We start from the raw sequence: 22,813 nt of genomic DNA on the forward strand, positions 1-22,813 counted from the left end.
TTGAAACTGTCTTCAATGATGCCGAAGTCCCTGGGTAACCAGGGTAAACATCGAGTTACTAAGTGCAGGGCCACGCTTAGTTACCCGATATTTACCCTGGTTACCATTGTAAAAGTAAAAAAAAAAAACACTACATACTTACATTCCGATGTCTGTCACGTCCCCCGCCGTCAGCTTCCAACACTGACTGTGTCAGCGCCGGCGGTAAAGCAGAGCACAGCGGTGACGTCACGGTGTGCTCTGCTTTACGGCCGGCACTGACAGTCAGTGCAGGGAAGCTGACGGCGGGGGACGTGACAGACATCGGAATTTGAGTATGTAGTGTTTTTTTTTTTAACTTTTACAATGGTAACCAGGGTAAATATCGGGTTACTAAGCACGGCCCTGCACTAGGTAACCCGATGTTTACCCTGGTTACAGGTGAACACATCGCTAGATCGGCGTCACACATGCCGATCTAGCGATGACAGCAGGGTGATCAGCGACCAAATAAAGGTCCTGATCATTCCCCAACGACCAACGATCTCCCAGCAGGGGCCTGATCGTTGGTCGCTGTCACACATAACGAGATCGTTAGCGGGATCGTTGCTACGTCACAAAAAGCGTGACGTTGCAATGATATCGTTAACAAAATCGTTATGTGTGAAGCTACCTTCCACTGCAGTTTACTAATCTATACAACTTATGATGAATTTACAGATTAACTGAACAATCGAACAATGAAAGATTACCTCCCTCATCTTCCCCCAATCCTGTGGAAAAATGTCCTGAATGGGAGCTGTGCATATAAATTCTCTAGCTCCCTCTGCAGAGAGACTGTTCAGGAACACCGCAAAGGGACCATGGATCCATCTGGTGGAATACAAATCTGTTCTAATGACCATCACTGAACCCAGGTTGGGACAATCTGGTCACCTGGCGATATCCCTGACTGTGCTCGGTCAGCCTCCTAAGCTCTCCGCTATTTCCCTCTGTGGCTGCCAGTCAAAAGTGGGGTGCTACTAGTTGGCGTAGTGGGCCCTGGATTCCCCAAAGTTGCACAGTTTCTAATCCTTGGTGGGCCAGCTGAAGGATGAGACTCTTATATTTACACCATCTTTAGTACTTGCTGGAATTGTCCTATTTGTTGACGCTGGCTGGAGCTTAATACACATGCTACGGTCGTGATATCTGTCATCTGGAGCAGCATAGACTGTGACTACAGACTACACTGGCAGTAGATACAAAAGTTGTGGGACCACCAAATGATGGGAAACAGTGGGTTTCGACCGATATGGAAGCAGTGGAACTACCGGCCATGGGTTCGGAACTTGTGGGCTGAGGGTATTGCATTGTGGCCATCTACCCGTAATTGCTGTAAGACTATGGAAGTAAGGAATGAAAAACTGTTGCATTCTTAACCTGCCTAGGTAATTATTACAACCCCAAAATTTAGATCTTCACCGGCTCCATCACATGGATTAATGATCAAGCTAATGATCGGGTTTATGATTGTTCCTATGAACCGTTTACTCTTTGATCACATCTTATGTGAAACATCCATCATCTTGGATGTGTCTGCACTACTCTCCTCACTCTTGATGCATTACAATAAGAACTCTTGCACATGACTATAACACTGGACGAGAGCTATACATGGTTTTGACGGATAACAGTCATCCTCATGTTATTCTATTGGGCCGTGCACATGTCCGATTTTTTTCTTCGTACTGATTTGGTCCAAGGAAATAATCACAGCATACACGAGTTGCCTCCAATAGTCAGATGACACTTGGACATTCGTGTCTATCGATCTATGGAAAACATCGGACGGCACTCGGGAGATTTTCATGGACACACAATGTAGAAAATGGAGAAACATTTTTTTCTCCACATCCGTTAAAATTGGATCATACTTTGAACTAACTCTGAGCAGAGTCTGATCAAAGTGTGATTAACAAAATCAACCCTATTTTTTTTTAGAGAGAAAAATCGGTTTTGTATCCATCAATGAGTGCCACTATTTTTCTTCCTCTTTTGTAGGCCTGGTCCAGCCCTGCCACTCGGCTACTGCTTCGGTCTTTGCTAACAGGTTGAAGCAGTGATGTCAGTGAGTACGGCTCATGTGAATAGGAATGAACGAAGTCGTGAAAATTATGGTTCGTTGGGTTCGAACTGTACCCGAACTTGAACCTGAACTCAAACCCTCTCTTTATTTCTTTCTCTCCCATCCAGAACTCCCGAAGTGTAGAACAGACTTTCATGAAAAGCCAATGTTTGCAGTTCGGCATCGGACATTAGGTGTCCAGTACGAACCCCAGATTTACAGATAGGGTTCACTCATCTTTACATGTGACCACTGTAGGCAATCAATGGGCTCATAGGTGATGCTTACATTCATGGCACGAGTTGCTTGGCCCAAGTGATTGACTGCAGTGGTTATGTGCACTGTAGTCATGACGTCACCAGAGATAGAGGCAGCATCAGAGATACAGCTCTGGATCTATGGAAATATGGAGGGAAAAGTTTATCCAGGAAAAAATGTAAATGTTTTAAAATTAGTTTCCTACCCAACAAAGTAAAAAAACAAATCCTCTGTTGTCCAGTGGAATGTATTACTGCTCATCTGAATCGGCACCATTGACTTGGTAACATCCAAGTTGGAAAACAAGTGATATCTCCTTAAATGTCCAAATTTGGGGATTTTCTTTTTACATAAATGCATATATTTGGGGCTAGCCATCATTTTTGCATTTGGGTGTCACCACTTCTAGTGTTAATCTTGATCTCATGAAGTCCGCTCGCTGCAGTCTATCAGGCGCGTTCTTGGTGCAGCATAATGTATTCAGATTATTGATATACAGTCACTTCCGAGTTACACGAGTCCTTTCTTGTCTTTCTTGATCTGTCTGAAAATGTCAGGTTTTTTTTTCTAAATACAGAAAATTCCAGGAAATGAATTAAATTGAAGTTGTGTTTGTGAAGAACCTTCGGGAAGATAATTTAAAACCGCAGATAATACAGATCCACAAATGACATTGTAATTGGACTTGCCTGCGCTTACATCCTCAATTACCAAGAAAATGGTTACAGTAACAAGGTATAAAATAAAGTCGTCTTGCTTAATGTGGATTGTATTCATTACTTGTCAGATTGTTCATTTTACCTTGCTGTTTCCTGGGGTCGTATATCTGGAGTCCGAACAGCGGAGGCCTCTCTTGTCTCAGGAGGGTGATATTATTCGTTTTCAAGTTTAGCTGAAATATGTAACCATTCATATAGTCTGTCCAGAAGACGTAATGACCATGGTGGGAGAGTCCGAAAGGATGATTTAACTCTTTCCCACTACCGACTACCTGAAAAAATACAACATCAAGTGATAGATAATAACAAGTGTATACGATCATGGCGGTTCCATTATATAGTGGTATTTTGAACTCATTTGTATATATGTATTCAGATACAATAAAAATAATATTAGTAGGGTCACAAAGCAGAATATTCTCTCATCTGAAAGAATCGGGTCAATTATGCAAATCACTGAACTCTGATCAGAGAGTGAGCATAGGGTGATCCGACTCTCGGATAAGGAGAAGGACAAAAAAAGTCTCCATCTTCTCCATTGTGTCAGTTGATGGAATTCGGACTGCAGTCCGATTTCATCCGAATATCATATCAAACTCAGGCATGCAGTGATTTTGTTTCCCAAATTGGTTCAATTCAAGGAAAAAAAGTCAAACATAAGCATGGCCCCATACCTTAAGATTGGTTCAAGCGCGATCAAATGTTTTGTTGGATCATACTCAGATCGACAAGTTTCTACACTTTCCCTTAGGAGGTTGCATACATCCAACAGTCATGGTCCGAGGACGGTTTTAAATCAGATCGCCTATTGTTCCCTTGCCAATGTTCTACCGGCGATGCCCAGTTCTCCCAACAGTCACTGAGTTTCCTTTCTGGTAGGCACATGCATTTAACCCCTATGGTAAATCACTTTCGGCAGATGGATGTGGTGACCAAGACTTTTCACATTCAGCTAAAAATGAGCGTATTGACGTGATATGAATCAAATCTGCGATACATTTTTAGGAATTTGCTGAACCCATCTAAGTAAAAAAAGTAATTGATTTATCTTTCGTAACAGTCTGTTGGCATTTTACAGAGACTGCATCAGCCAGAGAAGGTTCACCATGACTTTGGGTGTGGATGGGTGGGCTTAACAATACATTGCAGATATCAAATCACATTATATAAAATATAAGGGATTATTACAGCTTGTATAAAAGAAGAGGCAAGGAATGCAGCAGCCATTTTAAAGTGAGTCTGATTAATGAGAACTGAGAAGATATCACAGCTCCCAGTTTAGTCATAGTAATAAAGGAAAAAAAGCCATAAAACACTGAATAAACAGATATCCCACTGATTCATGAAAACATTTTGGCAGGATTTTGGCAGAAATGTGTTTCAAATGTCACCAAATTTTAGCAATTTATATGCAAGTGTCCTCCAGCTCTGACAATTTTTTTGAAAAATGGGCAGAGCTTCACAGCAAGGTGGCATGGTCAAGGGACATAGATTACTCCAGAAACAGACTGCATTCCCTTGCGGTTGCACATGGCATCTGAAAGATGCACTTAATTCAGAAAACTCACCTGACCTTAACCCCATAGAGAATCTATAGGGCACTGCCAAGAGGAAGATGAGAGACACCAGACCCAACAACGCAGACGAGCTGAAGCAACCTGGGCTGCCATAACCCCTCAGCAGTGCCACAGACTGATCGCCTCCATGCCACGCCGCATTGATGCAGTAATTGATGCAAAAGGAGCCCCGATCAAGTATTGAGTGCATTTACTGAACATACATTTCAGTAGGCCAACATTTCGGATTATAAAGTATTCTAATTTACTAAGATAATGACTTGTGGGTTTTCATTGACTGTAAGCCATAATCATCAACATTAACAGAAATAAACACTTGCAATAGATCACTCTGTTTGTAATGACTCTATATATGAGATTCAGTTTTTGTATTGAAGAACCGAAATAAATTGACTTTTTGATGATATTCTAATTTTGTGAGAAGCACTTATATTTCAATGAAAAAAATCCAGACTGTTGGAAGCGTCCACCAGCGGGAGCTATAAAGCTGCAGCATAATGGAAAAATGGTGTACTAAAAAATTAAGTTAGCTCCCCCTAGTGGTGACAACAAGCAGCCAGCTTTTTATTATTTACCTCTATGACATCTACTGTATCTGGAGCTTTATTTTTGGTATAAGGTTTTTTTTTCTCACAATGTATTTTACGGATCTGACATCAGTAAAACATTGCGATTGGCCATGATAAGATGAGTGATAGGGAGAGTGGTTCTTAAAGATTTATAACATAATCAAGGGAAATACTGGTCGGATCAATATATGAAAATAAGCCCTACACACTAAACAAGGATGACGTTAATAATGTCATCTAATTTACCTTTCTATTGGTCCCGTTGAGGAATATCTGCTCTATGTGGTCATAGTACGCATCACACCAGTACAGCAACTTGTTCTCATAGTCCAGAGATAATCCATTGGGCCACAGCATCTTAGTGGTGACAAAAACCTGTCTATTAAATCCGTTCATCCAGGATTTCTCTATGCGTCCCACACTGTCGTCAACCATGTCTTCCTCCCAGTCTGTCCAATACATCCAGCTGTAAAAGTGAGAGACCCTCTTAGATTAATATGTCTAACTTTTACTATCCATCATACAATATGTAATATGCGGTTTTCATATATCGTGTAGATTACATTTCCTTACTGTGGTAACAAAAACATAAAAATATTCACTAGAGTCCAATTCCACATTTTTAGGCTCTGGGAAAAATGATCAGTACCTCTCAGAAATTCATGAGAACAGTCAATGATGGATACATGCGATTAGGAGACAGAAATACCATGCAAGTAAACTATGTATCTACAAAGTGGTGATCTAAAGCAAGTAGTTGATGAAAAATGAGCCCATGTACTGTTCTAACTCAGGGGCCCTCTTCTGTCTGTGTCTGAAAACTGGCATAAGCTGATAACTGGATGTGCAACTCTCGGCACCCCTGGAAAGTAGATGATTTTGTTAAAGTGAACCTGTCAGGAAGATTTTGCTACGAAAACTGCAGGAATTTTCAGGTTGACGTTGTTACACTGTCTAAAATGATACCTGGGATGAAGAAATCCTTCTTGTGGTTCTTGTGTAATCAGTGTTAGAAGTTTCCAGTAAATGAGATTCCCATGCTCCAGGGTGGGACTATAAGCAGAGTCTTATCTTCCTGCTCTAAGCCAGAGAAACCATGGAGAGTCCTGCCCACAGGCCGCTCTGATGCACAAACAATCAATCTCTCTCTGTCTCTATGATGAGGAGCATGTTTGTGCTTGGGGTCAGGATGTGGGCAGGTTTTTCCTTGATTTCTCTGGCCTAGAGGAAGAAGATAGGACTCTGCCTACAGTCCCGCCCTGGAGCACTGGCAAACCATCATTAACTGAAAACTTCTAACACTGATTACACAAGAACCACAAGACAGATTTCTTCATCCCAGGTGTCATTTTAATCAATGTAACAGTGCCAACCTGAAAATGCCTGTAGTTTACTTTTGAAAATCCTGCTGACAGGTTCTCTTTAAATAGAGCAGTGATAGGCCCAGATTTGCAATATCAGAAACCTTTGGTGGAGGGGCTATACCGTTATCACTGCATATCTAAGTAAATTGATGCTCATTTACATTTGTAGAAGAGGGGCAGAACAATGAGCATTCATTTTGCGCCTGCTGTATCCAAACAAGATAATCATTAAGATCTACGGATGTTTTATGTTAGAATTGCTCCTATAGAATGACTCTCTGATCTGACTCATAGTGTGGTCCCAAGGAGAAGACGCTTCCTCTATGATGTCCTTATGGAGACCATCTCTTTATGATTCACCTATTCTGTAAGTAGTTTGCCAGGTATTTTACAATATAAACTGTATACATCATTAAAGAGACTTCTTACACCTGACGAGACTGGTGTTCTTACTTCCAAAATCCACATTAGATTGACTGTACAGTCGTAATAATAACATGCTGCGGTCTCGCTGAGACAGAATTGCACAAAAGCGCAATACCGAAAGAGAAATTAGAGGGTGAGAGTGATGGTAGTGCTCACCTGGGGGAGTTGTGTATGGACACAACACTAATAAAAGCCTTATTATCCAGGACTGCAGCCCTGCCTGTGGATGGAGGAAACATTCTTCCAAAAAGCTATGTACTTTAGTGGAGATATGATGGTACCTGGGCTGCGCTCGAAGAATAGTCAATGGTATAAAATTAAGGATATTACTACACCGACGCGTTTCACCGCCGGACTGGCACTTTTTTTAAAGGTGAAAAGCCACCTGTGTGTTTTTTAACTTTGAGTAAGGCCAAAACGCGTTGGTATAATAAAAAAAATCTTCATTTTATACCATCAAGTGCATCCCAGGCACCGTGATCTCTCCACTAAAGGAATATTAAAAGGAACATTTTCATTAGTCCAGCTCTAGCTGTGCTAACTAATATTCAGGTGAAAAGTATTACACAACCATTTTTTCGAGTATTTTTCGAGCAAAGACACCAAACTTATCAGGACTGATAACATTGCATAGTAAAATCTGGTGAATCTGGTGACAGAGCTGTTTTAGTCAATAGAAAAGCTGCTAAATCACAATGGAGATTATTGAGTGTAGGTCGCACATTTTCCCAGATCCATATCTGTCTATTGGTTCCCATGACTTTGTTTCTTCTACTGTACGGAGCCGTTTTCCTTCCTTTTTTCCTCCGGTTATAACTGATTGATAATTGCAGAACATTTTGCTCTCGTCATAACTCAGTTCACTCTGTTAGGTCCTTTGTTCTTTGCTTGTTTTTGGCTTTTAAACAACAGGAGCTCCCATGCCCCGCGCCTCTCCTCTCAACATGCCAGAGGAGGAAATGAAAATTTATGAGTCCGATTGACAAACCCTGAATGAACCCTCCCATACTCTGTAGGACATCTGCTCAGTCCCATCATTACCCAGCAGGGAGGAACGCCGAATGTTCTCATAGCAATCATGATTTGTATGGCAGTTCTGCCCATGTTGTTTCTAGAATTACTGTTAATAGAAAATAAAAATTGTTTTTATTGTAAATTATAATAGGAATAAACAGTGAAGGGGAAAATGATGATGGGGCAGCCACAAATTGTCATCTGTATCAATCTGCCATTTTGCTGGTCTTATTGTCCAAGACTTAAGAAAGTCATAGAGTCTGATTCCAACACATTTTCTGAGCATCCGCAGCATGAAGAGAGGATTAAAGGGTTATTACCAAGAAAGCAATTTATCCCCTATCCAGAGATGATCGCTAAAGGGATGATCGCGGGATACCCAAGATTCCCAGAATCAGGGTTCTGGAACTGGAGAACGGGGCTCTGCAGAACCTGGTCTTGAAAGCAGCAAAGGTTCGGATACTCAACCTCCAGCCATTGCCTATGTGACTGCTACAAATAGCCGAGTGTTGTGTTCTAGAATCTTGTTCCTAGGATCCAGAGCCCCATTCTTGAGATCTCAGGGGATCTCACCAGCAATCAGTAGGCAATACCGTATCCTATGCATAGGGAATATAACTTACAACCTTAGGAATAACTATTTAATTGAAGTCTCCCTCTTTAATGTTGGTGTTGGGATGTCACAAGGAGAAATACCCATGGGGCACTATAAAAGACCCCAGTGGACATGCTATTTCCATATACATATTTAGTGCATATTTTCACTATTATGTTAGGCCAGGTGCACACCACCGTACTTTCCGTCTGAGTCCGAAACGACCAAGCATTGGATCGCACTCGGACCAATGTAATTCTATGGAGCCATGCACATGTCAGATTTTTTCCTTGGGCAGAGTCTGTCCATGGAAAAAAATCGCAGCATGTTCAAGTTTGATCCGTTATTCGGATCGCACTCGGTTATGCAAGTCCATGAGTTAGTGGGACACATCGGACTTTTCTCAGATGACATCTAAGTGCAATCCGATATCCTTGCAATCACCCAATGGAGAAGATGGACAAATTTTGTTCTCCATCTTCTACTCATCTGAGAGAATAGGATTACATTATGATCACACTCTGATCAGACTCTCATGAGAGCTCGATTAGAGTTTAATTTGCATAATTGGGCGATTCTCTCACATGAGAGAAATTATGGCTGTGGGTTGAAGTCCAGGAATTGGGATTCTCTCTGGTCCCTCAAACTAAGAGGCAGCACTAAGATTATCCTCAAATTCAAGTAACATGTGAGCAGATCCAAAGACTTCCTACAAAGCACAATCTTAGTATAACCTGAGAGTTACTGGCCCTTACTTTTAGCGATTAGTGGAGGTTTCCCAAGACCCTCACCGATCAACACCACTGAGTAGGGTCTATCGGTAAGTTACAGTTTAGTTACGCTTTAAACATTGTATCATTGCAAAGTTGTGCAATTTTCTAACATATGTTTTGCTTTAACGTCTCACCATTATATAAAAAAAATCCATCTTTTGAAATTATTGACCTAAATATAAATCACCAAGAGTTTATTTTTCAAAGGATATTCAATAGGAATATTTTCTTTCTGGTCATGTTTATCAGATAACTTTATTGATTTGCGATATTATAATTTCTTAAGCAGGGGTGGACTGGACACAGAAAGGAGAGGGACGTTATATATGGGTTCTTTGCAGTCCAACAGTTTATCAGAATTCACCTTTTTATACTGTTTGTTACATAAGCTATTTACTGCACTGGTGCGTTAAGTGTCCCCCTTACCTCTTGGGCCTCTGTGAAGCTGTAAAGGTTGCATCGTTGATATGTCTACCCCTGTTCTGAAGCTTTTGGAACAGCTAAAAGTATCAGGATATTAGTGTCATGAGATTCCCCCAAGGGTTATGCCAGCTTTAGTTAATGAGGTCAATTTTGAAGATCTGCTCTATATAAAGAGTAACTACGTTTTTTAAATAATTTTGTCCAGCATGGAAACTTATGAAACTTTAGAAATCACTTTATTAGAGGATTTGTCTTCCAAACTCTGGCATTTCCCCAGTCTAATGTATTTGACTGCATTTAGATGCATTTATATAAGCACATAGTGATTTGGAGTACAGATGATGGCAGTGATCTAGTGCATTGATTTAAGAACATAGTCATTTGGAGTACAGATGATGGCAGTGATCTAGTGCATTGATTTAAGAACATAGTCATTTGGAGTACAGATGATGGCAGTGATCTAGTGCATTGATTTAAGAACATAGTCATTTGGAGTACAGATGATGGCAGTGATCTAGTGCATTGATTTAAGAACATAGTCATTTGGAGTACAGATGATGGCAGTGATCTAGTGCATTGATTTAAGAACATAGTCATTTGGAGTACAGATGATGGCAGTGATCTAGTGCATTGATTTAAGAACATAGTCATTTGGAGTACAGATGATGGCAGTGATCTAGTGCATTGATTTAAGAACATAGTCATTTGGAGTACAGATGATGGCAGTGATCAGTCAGCAGCTCTCACCTCCCCTAAGTGTTTTGCTTATCAAAATAATTTCCTGCAGCAGCTTATTCCGAGAGTTACTGAGGCACTGATGCTGAACTGACCCTGTCACTGCCAGCAACTGGAATCCACATTCTGATATCAATGGAACCCAAGAAAGGCAAATATACTGTATTAAGGAAGACTTTAGGCTTGGTAGCCACTTATATGCAATGTTTTTACAGGAATTAAGAAAAATTCTCTAATAAAAGTGTTTTGCAAAATTTCATAACTTTCTATGCTGGACAAAATAAAATAAAATAAAAGAGTTTAGTTATTCTTTAAGTAAATGGAGCTGAGCTGCAATACCTCTCATGGACAGGTGGGGTACTGTTTTTAGAAGGAATTACAGAATTTCATGTTGCCAGAATTTACTAAGAGATTTGCAAGTAATATATACATAATCCATTTATAATACATTCACCCATAATGTAAAATGCCTCTATGAGTATCTCATTTAAATATGAATTACAGCCCTATGCTTCATGCGCCCAGAATAGTCCTTTGTATAGAGCTGTACGAGGCTGCTCTGAATAATAATCATACCTTTGTTATTAATTATTCAAAATAGCAATGTCAACATAATTAACTATTTAATCAATCAGGATAATAATTAGATTTTCCCCCCTTCACAATTACATTTACAAAGGAGTCATTTGACCCTTCATGTAAATGATGTGTTAATGCCGTGTGCTGAGCTTATTTATAGTACTGGGCAAATTTATCATGTAGAAACTTACATATGTAATGCAGATTGTTTTTAATGTTAGAAACAACCATTCAGTGTTGAAATATACTCAAAAGAAATATCCCACAAATACCATCTGTCCCTTTTTCTATACGATGGATGATAAATGTTTGAACGTTGAGAGTCAAACATTGATGCTCCGATCGTAGGAAGGAAGTCCCTTGATATCCCTGTGAACGGAACGGTCTGCAGCTCACCTGCCCTATGCTACAGCTTTCCACCCATCCTGCAATCTTCTGTTCAGGATTTCTAGCCTCCACTCTTCAAGTCTTCTAACCACCGATCTTTCCTCTTCCAGCAATGACTCGGCATCACACCGTCATGGTGGATGGAACGCAGGTCAATCAATGTGACCAAGTCTAGTCAGTGTGGGAAGACTCGAAGACTGGAGGTTGGAAGATCTGAAGTGTAGGCTGTAGGGCCAATCGTGGAACTGCGGCAAAAGGCAAGGAGAGGTGAGTATTATCATTTTTAATCCTTTCCCTCCCTTCTATTTATTTTCCAGTAAGGTCTGGAGAGCATGATAAATATTTTCTCGAGGCACTTTCGATTTGTGACAAATTGATTCTGAGTCGCCCGCCAGGGGCGTGGGGTACTCGGTACAGGGTCCGGTTGCACTTAAAGGGGATGTTACAAAGGCTGTGACCCGGTCTGTGGCCCTGGGCGCTCATTTAAAAAGGAAAGGTCTTTAAGGGGAATTGTAAATAAAGTCTATTGTTCGTGATGCCACCTGTGGTTTTCGTTCAGTAGGGACCAATGCCACTTTAAGGGGTCCTCCGGGGTGATGGTGGCTAGATGGTGATGCTTCCCACAGGTGAAGCGGGGTCCCCAGGGCTCCCGAGGTGTAGGTGGAAATGATGGTGTATGCCGATAAATAACAGAGGACACATCTCAGTCCAGGGTACCAGGTAGAGTTGTCGCGGTGGTCCGGCCGGTCTGGAGGCAATAGATGAATCCCTTTTCCATTTGAGATCCGTGAGCCTTTCCTGCTAACGCTGGTGTGCGAGGTCCCTGCTGCCTGAAGCTTGCTGACAAGGTACCCCTCCTTTCCCCTGTCCTGAGACAGGTACCTGTATGGCGGGCAGCTTGAGCTGTTTCACAGGGTCTCTATCATGACCTGGGCCCTTCAGGTGCTGCTGCGTCTTCAGGTATGGTGTGGGCAAATCACATACAGTTCTTAGCCCTCTGGTTCTGTTGTGCGTCCTGGAGAGCGACACGACCTCAGGCTCCCGATGCCTGGTTTCTGCATTCTGGCTCTGAGGGTGCCCGGTCACAGTTCCCCTCTGAGCCCTTTATCTCTCCTCGGCTCCTTCCCTCAATAGCTCCACCACATTTAACCCATCGGGTTCTCCTTCCTTCCTGGAGCTGCAGCTCAAATCCTGGCTGCCTGGCTCCTCTATCTGCCTTCAGTTTTCAGATTTCCTCCACTGTCCACTGTCTCTCACCAACTGCCTAACTCCTCCTCCAGACCAGAACACCTCAAGCTGGGGAAGCTCCCCTGAATCCAGGTCCTGAGCTCCCCCTTCTGGACTGGATTTGGAATGTGTTGTGTGTGGGTTCCTTATCTGGTGAAGGGGATCCCCCGTGCCTCCAAGAATGATATTACCCTCCCGAAAGGAAGGCAATATCAATATAACAACTGGTCACGTGGGGTATTGCAATTCAGCAGGCCAAAATTTTTCCAACCACATTTAATCAATCCAACCATAAATTTTTTTAAAAAACTCCCACATCTCTAGTGGTCACACATGAACACAACCACTTTCATAGACGCATAGAAGTGAGTTCCCATGAGGTGCAGAAATATCCTTTTGATTCATAGGGGTTAGTGATAAGCGAATATACTCGTTACTCGAGATTTCCCGAGCATGCTCGTGTGTCCTCCGAGTATTTTTTAGTGCTCGGAAATTTAGTTTTTATTGCTGCAACTGAATGATTTACATCTGTTAGCCAGCATAAGTACATGTGGGGGTTGCCGGGTTGCTAGGAAATCCCCACATGAACTTATGCTGGCTAACAGATGTAAATCATTCAACTACGACAATAAAAACTAAACTTCTGAGCATTAAAAAATACTCAGAGGACACCCGAGCGTGCTTGGGAAATCTCGAGTAACGAGTATATTCGATCATCACTAATAGGGATCCTTTAGATGAGTGCTAAATGTTTTCCATGGGACACCGCCTTTCAGACTATCACAGGACATTGTCAGGAAATTAAATATTTATGACAATAAATAGTATTTTTTATTTTCTACTTTCTCTGGATTATAGTAACAATGTTGGATATGGTAAAAAAGGATAAGCTCTACAGCATCAGAAAAATCATCCTAATCTTGTTTTTGCTATGTATCTTTCCAGGTGCCATATTTATTTTTCTAATGTTGGGTTCTTATTCTTGTTGGTCTTGTCCAACTAGATTGTTAAACAACCTCTTCACTTGAGGTACTTGGCCATGCTCCACCTGCCTGTGTCCTCAGCACATCCCTTCTGATCCCCTCTTGTTATTGACTATTCCCCACTGCTTTGTCACTTACTTTGCAGTCGCCAACCATAAAAAAGCAAAACTAGGGAGCCTGCAAGCAATAAGCAATCCAACCCTCACTGATAGAGAAAAGCAGTTGCAACCCCCAACAAAAGCAAGCTAAACAGCCAAAAAAGTGCAAAAGTACAGTGTGTCCGTAAAGTCATGGTGCACTTTTGACCAGTCACTGAAAAGCAACAAAAAATGAAAATAATGTGAGATCTGCTCCAAATAAAAGAAAAGCTCTCCCAGTTTCATACCTACTCAGTGCAGTTCGATGTGGGCTCCTTGTGTTGCCCTACACACGTCCAAATGATAGTGAAGTTCTTGCCACACATGGGTAAGGACGACTGGTGTAACAGAGTGAATAACGTCTGTGATTCTCTGTTTTAAGTGATTAATGTCATTGATATGTTCAATGTACACATGTTGCTTCACATAACCCCAAAAGTAAAAGTATAAGGGCGTCAGATACGGGGATCGTGGTGGCCATGGCTTGAAAGAACCACTGCCTATCCACCGCCAGGGGAATGTTCTATCCAGAAACTCACAAACAATGGTGGCATAGTGTGGAGAGTGAAAGATGACACCTTCTGTTGAAAGATGACACCTCCTGGAAATTGTGGCTCTGCATACAATTCCAGCTTGTCAAGATACGTGAATGCTGTCACAGACCGCTCGGCGAAAAAAAATGGGCCTATCACCTTATGCATCAGGCCACACGTTCATACTCAACGTAGGCATGAGGATGTTCAGCAGCCCATATTCGGACGTTATGCGATGAACATGTCCACAGATATGACAGGTCGCCTCATCACCACAATTTCCAGAAGGTGTCATCTTTCAACAGGACGGAGCTCCTCCACACTATGCCACCATTGTTAGTGAGTTTCTGGATAGACCATTCCCCCGGTGGTGGATAGGCAGGGGTTCTGTCAAGCCATGGCCACCACGATCCCCGAATCTGATGCCCTTAGACTTTTACTTTTGGGGTTATGTGAAGCAACATGTGTACATTAAACGTATCAATGATATGAATCACTTAAAACAGAGAACCACAGACATATTCACTCTGTTACACCAGATGTCCTTACCCGTGTTTGGCAAGAAATTCACTATCGTTTGGATGTGTGTAGGGCAACAAATGGAGCCCACATTGAACTGCACTGAATAGGTATGAAACTGGGAGAGTTTTTCTTTTATTTGGAGCAGATTTCACATTTCTATTGTTTCTTTTGCTCTCCAGTGACTGGTCAAAAGTGCACCATGACTTTACGGACACACTGTATGTATATATATATATATATATATATATAATGTAGCATGGCTAACGGGTGTGTGGTCGACGGGGGGTATGTGTCACATAGGTACCTTGTCGCTGTAATGTAGCCCGGAATATTTCTTTGTTTTACATAACCATATATTTGTGTTTCAGGACCTGTGGTGATGTCAGACCACATGGCTAATCATGTGATAGATTACTGGGTGTGGTTAGTCCTATATAAGTCAGGCTAATGCTTAACACAGTAGATATGTGTGGAGGTGAAACCCTCCTGAGTGTCAAGGCTCCAGGACTGAGCCAGAAGGACTGGACATTTGTTTTTCTTTTCCTGAGCCAAAGGCTATTTGTTTTCTGTTATTTCGCCACGTGGTTTATGATGCAATAAACCCTATGAACTTTTCAAGAAACGTGCCTCCTGAGTCTCAGACGTCGCACCCGAGTGAGTGAAATCCCTACTATATATATATATATATATATATATATATATATATATATATATATATATATTTTAACAGTCTATGTTAATGCATGTTCCTCTGTTTCTTTTTTTAAATTTATGGAAGTTCTAATAAAATTAAGAAAACTTTTTTTCATTTAGTATGACCTGCATATAAAGTATTCAGCCTGTTCCCTTGCCATGTGCATCAGAAATTGGGTAACAAACATGAATTTAAATGGAATATTCTGTAGATTACTTTTTCATTAGGTGTTAATGTTCCCTCTGTATACTGTATGGTACCATACAAAGGGATGAATTAGGAGTATTAGAGTGCTATAACCCCTTTGTTTTCAGAGACTGCAGAGGTCCCAGAGTGTAATCTTCCTCTGATAATAAAATAACACAATATCTTAATGAGGGAAAGAAGTCACATTGTGACCCTTAGGCAGGAGCAAAATGACCATGATCATAGAGGTTGCGACTGTTTCTGGGCCTGTGCAGATGGGGGCCTACCATCACCAGCACAAACTTCAACTGGATGTGCATCCTCAGAAGGATATTAAGTTGAAATGTATTGCAGCAAAGAGACTCATTGGGTCCATGGATGGCAATACATGCTGTCAGCCAATCAGAGGCTAGCAACTGACATTGACATTCATGTGACTGGGGGCAGGTGCATGGAAGTGACATCTTGCACTCCCATCACTTGCATGGTGAAGTCAGATGCCGGCTTTGGAAGAGGATGAAGAGACATTTATACCAGGATGGAGGACATCATTTCACTTTTTTTCTGTATTTGACCAATTTTCTCTATTTCTTAATTAGCAATTCATCTGAACTGCTGGGTAAAGACTTGTTTCTATGTTATCTTCCATTCACAGATATGAGAGATTTTTTCCCCCTCAGTTTGTAGTTTATCATACAGGCAAAAGCAGCAGCAACATGGAAAGCATTACACAGCAGTACTGAGCAGTGTAGTTGTGACTCAAGCTCTGGTGTAAAATACTTGTTAGTGACCTCAGCATGGTCTTTCTGTGTCTCCTTCTGACATTTTCTCACTCTGCACCTCGTTCCCTCCTCTCTCCATAGAGCAAAATAGAATACCTCATCAGGTTTTGAGCAAGAAGGAGCTGAGTAGTTTTTTCAATGTGAATGATGAATTCAGGAGGCAGGGAAAGAGAGGAAGAAGTGTATCATAAGTGGAGAAAGAAGCAGAATTCTTTCATAAGACAAATGACAAATTTTCTCATATTTGCCTTTTCTACAGGGAAGATACTGTATATATCTTGGTACCGTGTTAGCCAGTAGATAGAAAAATATTTAGAATTGAGAGTCCTCAGTGGTTGATACCTTTTAATGGCTAACTGAAAAGATGGTAACAAATTGAAAGCTTTCGAGACTACACAGGTCTCTTCATCAGGCAAAGACTAAAAGAAATTCTGAAGAATCACATATTTATGCACAACATAGCACAGAAAAAAAAATACAAAAAAAACATGGATAAGACAGGTGACATGAAGCAGAATTAACATGAGTGATAAACAGGTATGTCCATAAATATTGGACCAGTTCTTAGATAAGGAATATTTTATTGTCCTATGATTGGGGTCTGGTTCTGTTGTGATGACCCCTCATAGTATGAGTGGCAAGTTCCTTAGTTGATGTAAAAAGACATAAATCCATGTGACACATTTATTCCTGAACTAAGACTGTCAAAGGTCATCATCAGTTTGTATTCTCATACTCTTCTGTCTCTCTGAATCTAAGAGAGACAGAAGAGTATGAGAATACAAACTGATGATGACCTTTGACAGTCTTAGTTCAGGAATAAATGTGTCACATGGATTTATGTCTTTTTACATCAACTAAAGAACTTGCCCCTCATACTATGAGGGGTCATCACAACAGAACCAGACCCTAATCATAGGACAATAAAACATTCCTTATCTAAGAACTGGTCCAATATTTATGGACATACCTGTTTATCACTCATGTTAATTCTGCTTCATGTCACCTGTCTTATCCATGTTTTTCTTTGTATTTTTTTTTTCTGTGCTATGTTGTGCATAAATATGTGATTCTTCAGAATTTCTTTTAGTCTTTGCCTGATGAAGAGACCTGTGTTGTCTCGAAAGCTTTCAATTTGTTACCATCTTTTCAGTTAGCCATTAAAAGGTATCAACCACTGAGGACTCTCAATTCTAAATATTTTTGCCTTTTCTATTGATTTATGCAAAGTTTATCGAAAAGTACAGTTCCCATTTAACGACTACAGCTGATAGTGATTTACTCTATATTCCATGTTTAATGTCCCTTTAAACCAATAATATATTTTCTCCAGCCTAAATAAAGACCTGTCTCCCTTATGTAATGTGAGTCCATATATCCCGCAAGCTCCTGACACAAACACTGGAAGCTGACGTTATTATATACGACAAGTGATTTAGGAATGATGTTTGGCCTCCATGAACCACTGGCTTTTTATACTCAACAGGCAAACTACCAACAGAAAGATTTATGGCTGGCAAATACGCATTATCCCATCAGGATAAAATGCTCAACAATGTTGCTGACACTTTTATAAGCAATATCTCACCAGCGTCTTGACCTAATTTCCAGCTGTCAATCATGGCACCTTATTTGCCATCCTTATAATCAACGACGATCAATTCTGTAGATTATATGCACTAGAACTTATTGGCAGGAGCTAAATGAGCACTTTAATGGGAACATTCCCTAGGCCGGGGTGTATGATCGATACGCAGCCTGCCAGCATAAAATATGGTAAATGGTCTGTATGTAAGAGCTCGGAGTGGTATCCTAGGGGCAATTAGCCATTTATTGCCTTGTGTTTGGAGATGTTGATTATACTATAAAGGACGGGGGATGCTCGGCTACAGGCTGGTGACAGGATAGAAATGCTCCATCTCAATGCACTTGCCTCTAAGCACTGCAATAAATCTGAATAGACCTACATTACATTGCGGGGAATCGGCAATCACTCTGATCTACACATCACTTGTCTAATACAGACAACCTTTTACACCAGGGTCAATATTCTCCTATCAATTGTAAACAAAACAAACGCAATAAATCAATGAGAGTCCTAAACATTGATAGGACTTGTTAAGGGACAATTAGGTTTCCTCTTCTCGAAGGTTCATTATAGCGGTTTTCACATAATTATGGCAGTGACTGAAAGGCACTTGTTGTGTTACGGGTCTTTACCGGCTGCTTTTACCATATTTTTTCGACTTGATACTCTCTGGATGTATCTATTATATGAACACTGGTCTAGAAAAGAAAACAGCATTGGAGGGGTTTGCACAAAAATTATTGTAGGAACTGCTTGAAAATAAGAAAATTAAAGTTATGTCTGCTGTGAGCTGAAAACATTTAGCCATTTTCTGACTTATAACTTAAGAGGGGTTATCGAGTACTTTGCTTTTTTTTCCCATGGGGCTAAGAACGTATCGGCAGGTAATTCCTAACTTCCTGCCTGTTCTGCATGCCGCTGATCTCTGCCAGCTTAGAACAGTCAAGGACGGGTGATTCTGCATCTTCCAGTGATGCCACATTGACAAAGCCGCTTTTTCTTTTCTGCTCTGCTGTGTTAACAGGGCATCTCTGCCTATATCATGCTGATTGACAGCTGACTCCCCACTGTCTAACTGCTCCTAACCACTTAAAGGGAATCTGTCAGCAGGTTTTTACTATGTAATCTGAGAGCAGCTGTCACAACTCTGTTGTTGGGTGTCACAGGACCAGGGGCTCCTTTCCTGTCCCTAACGCTAGGGGCGCCCTTGCTTGCCCTGTTTCCCTGATTACTGCTGATGGTGAAGATGCCGGGGCCATGTACCTTGCTTAGCTCCTGAATCTGCCCTCAGTCTGCACCCTTCCCCCACCGAGGGAAGAGGGGAGTAGTAGTGTAAACATACTCACACATATAGCATAGGTGTATACTGGGGAGTGGAGGATGGGGTTAAGTAGGAGAAGAAAGGCAATTATCACACACCCAAAACTTAGCAACAGTCACAGATAAGTCCACCAACCGTTACACTAATAACCACCAACAGCAACCTCCATCCATGCAGCATAAGCTAACTCTGACAATGAGTGCTAGCCAGGGTCTAGTTTATATAGGAGATGGGAGTGGACAACAGTGTACAGCTGAGAGCCTTAACATAGGAAAGATTCCAGGAGATCTCACCTGAGCAGATTAACCCTTGCACTGCTAAAAAAATTACAACATTTAATATGAAGGTTAATTGCTTCTAATGAGTGCAGGAGTCATCTGGCTCCTCTCTGTCTCAGTAAACCTGTGACAGCCGATCTCTGCCAGCTTAAAACAGTCACAGACTGGCAATTCTGCGTCTTCCAGTGATGTCACATTGACAAAGCAGCTTCTTCTTTTCTACTCTGCTGTGTTGACAGGGCGTCTCTGCCCATATCATGCTGACTGACAGCTGACTCCCCACTGTCTAACTGCACCTAACCTCTTAAAGGGAATCTGTCAGCAGGTTTTTAGACCCTAATTCCAGCTATGCATAATATACTGGGCTGCTTGGTCCAAGCTTCCTAGAATGCTCGTTTTCTCTGCTGTAGATCTACAGCGCTCAGCTGTGTGTAACCTCACCCACACCACTGATTGGCAGCTTCCTGTTGTCGAAATAAAAAAATGCATTAAATGAAAAAAAGAAAAATCAACATTTTTGTCATGAAACAGGTGGATATGACCTCAAATCTGAGAGTCCGTTATTGAGGTCTATTTCACATTAGATATACTATTACTATTCATTATAACTTTATTTTATGTAAGTCGTATACACAATAATTTTACATTGTTTTACATATCTTCATATTTTTAAATTTTTAACCTTTTATATACTATCGAACTATGATGATTATATTTATGACATTGTAGCCTATAATAATTACTTGTACAGCAGAATCACATAACAGTTTTTCCATTGTTTCTTGGACATTTTTACTTTTCTCCTATTCTTCTCTTTTTCCTTTTTCTACCACTCTTACGAATGGCTCACAACATGTTACCCCCTTTGGGCTCCTGTCAATAATGGACACTCAGATTCAAGTTGATATCCACCTGTTTAATTTTAAAATGTTTTATTTTTTTTCTTTCATTTTGGATGATAATGACAATGCATTCTGAAAAAATGTTTAAAAAATGTTCCACTTTTTTGCTCTTCATTGCAAATTACGTTGTTTCTGATCATATGTCATCTGACATCCGATGACCTACTCGCCTTTTTCAAGAGTTCGGTCTTAATATACCTGCATTGTGTTTTGTATTGCACACTGTGGTTCATCCTGATTAAGAAGCTTGTAACTTCGAAACGCATTGACTAATAAACTGCATATCTGGATGCCACTTTCATCTTCCATCCTTGATCTACCAGCGTCGCATAAGTGAACCCATTCATTACAAATCACATGTTTTCAGTTGTGGCTCTGAATCAGCCTTGAGCCTTTCATGTAGGTGTTCTTACACCAGGTGAGTACCAATATCTTTGGTCTCTCTTCTGTAACTCATAGAAAACCTTATTGTGCTTTTTGTTTTTCCAGTTTTTTCACTACACTCTTTTAGAAAGAGAGGGCAGCAGGGACCGTAAGAGCTTACACTCTACAGGAGAGAGAGAGAAGACACAGCTGATCATAAGAGCTTACACATTATAGAACAGTGAGAGAGGACTCCACTGACCATAAGAGCTTACACTCTTACACTCTACGGGAGAGAGAGGACACAGCTGACCATAAGAGCTTACACTACATAGAACAAAGAGAGAGAACCCTACTGACCATAAGAGCTTAACCTCTACAGAAGAGAGAGCGAGAGAGGACCCTACCGACCATAAGAGCTTATACTCTACAGGAGAGAGTGCGAGAGAGAACTCTGCTAATCATAAAAGCTTATACTCTACAGGAGAGAGAAGACCCCATTGACCATAACAGCTTACACTCTACAGGAGAGAGGACCCTACTGACCATAAGAGCTTACACTCTACAGGAGAGAGAGAGGACCCCACTGACCATAAGAGCTAACACTCTACAGGAGAGAGAGGACCCCACTGACCATAAGAGCTTACACTCTACAGGAGAGAGAGGACCCCACTGACCATAAGAGCTTACACTCTACAGGAGAGAGAGAGGACCCCACTGACCATAAGAGCTTACAATCTACAGGAAAGAGAGGACCTCGCTGGCCATAAGAGCTTACACTCTACAGGAGAGAGAGGACCCCACTGGCCATAAGATCTTACACTTTACAGGAGAGAGAGGACCCCACTGGCCATAAGAGCTTACACTCTACAGGAGAGAGAGGACCCCGCTGGCCATAAGAGCTTACACTCTACAGGAGAGAGAGAGAGAGAGGACCCCACTGAACATAAGAGCTTACACTCTACAGGAGAGAGAGGACCCCACTGACCATAAGAGCTTACACTCTACAGGAGAGAGAGAGGACCCCACTGACCATAAGAGCTTACACTCTACAGGAGAGAGAGAGGACCCCACTGACCATAAGAGCTAACACTCTACAGGAGAGAGAGAGGACCCCACTGACCATAAGAGCTTACACTCTACAGGAGAGAGAGGACCCCACTGACCATAAGAGCTTACACTCTACAGGAAAGAGAGGACCTCGCTGGCCATAAGAGCTTACACTCTACAGGAGAGAGAGGACCCCACTGACCATAAGAGCTTACACTCTACAGGAGAGAGAGGACCCCACTGGCCATAAGATCTTACACTCTACAGGAGAGAGAGGACCCCGCTGGCCATAAGAGCTTACACTCTACAGGAGAGAGAGAGAGGACCCCACTGAACATAAGAGCTTACACTCTACAGGAGAGAGAGGACCCCACTGACCATAAGAGCTTACACTCTACAGGAGAGAGAGGACCCCACTGGCCATAAGAGCTTACACTCTACAGGAGAGAGAGGACCCCGCTGACCATAAGAGCTTACACTCTACAGGAGAGAGAGGACCCCACTGGCCATAAGATCTTACACTCTACAGGAGAGAGAGAGGACCCCACTGACCATAAGAGCTTACAATCTACAGGAAAGAGAGGACCTCGCTGGCCATAAGAGCTTACACTCTACAGGAGAGAGAGGACCCCGCTGACCATAAGAGCTTACACTCTACAGGAGAGAGAGAGAGAGAGGACCCCACTGAACATAAGAGCTTACACTCTACAGGAGAGAGAGGACCCCACTGACCATAAGAGCT

The 22,813-nt window shown here is 41.6% G+C and overlaps 1 protein-coding gene across 1 annotated transcript in view; it reads right to left on the reverse strand.

Annotated features, from left to right (window-relative positions):
• Positions 1-22,813, reverse strand: part of LRP1B (LDL receptor related protein 1B) — a 1,659,362-nt gene that overhangs the window by 734,367 nt on the left and 902,182 nt on the right. Inside the window, exons 13-14 of the mRNA XM_069732880.1 lie at positions 5,456-5,675; positions 3,146-3,335 (exon numbers count right to left, since the gene is read on the reverse strand). Coding sequence (XP_069588981.1) covers positions 3,146-3,335; positions 5,456-5,675 — 410 coding nt within the window. The remainder of the gene's footprint in view (positions 1-3,145; positions 3,336-5,455; positions 5,676-22,813) is intronic.

Source organism: Ranitomeya imitator, chromosome 7, assembly GCF_032444005.1.
Source record: "Ranitomeya imitator isolate aRanImi1 chromosome 7, aRanImi1.pri, whole genome shotgun sequence".
NCBI lineage: Eukaryota > Metazoa > Chordata > Amphibia > Anura > Dendrobatidae > Ranitomeya > Ranitomeya imitator.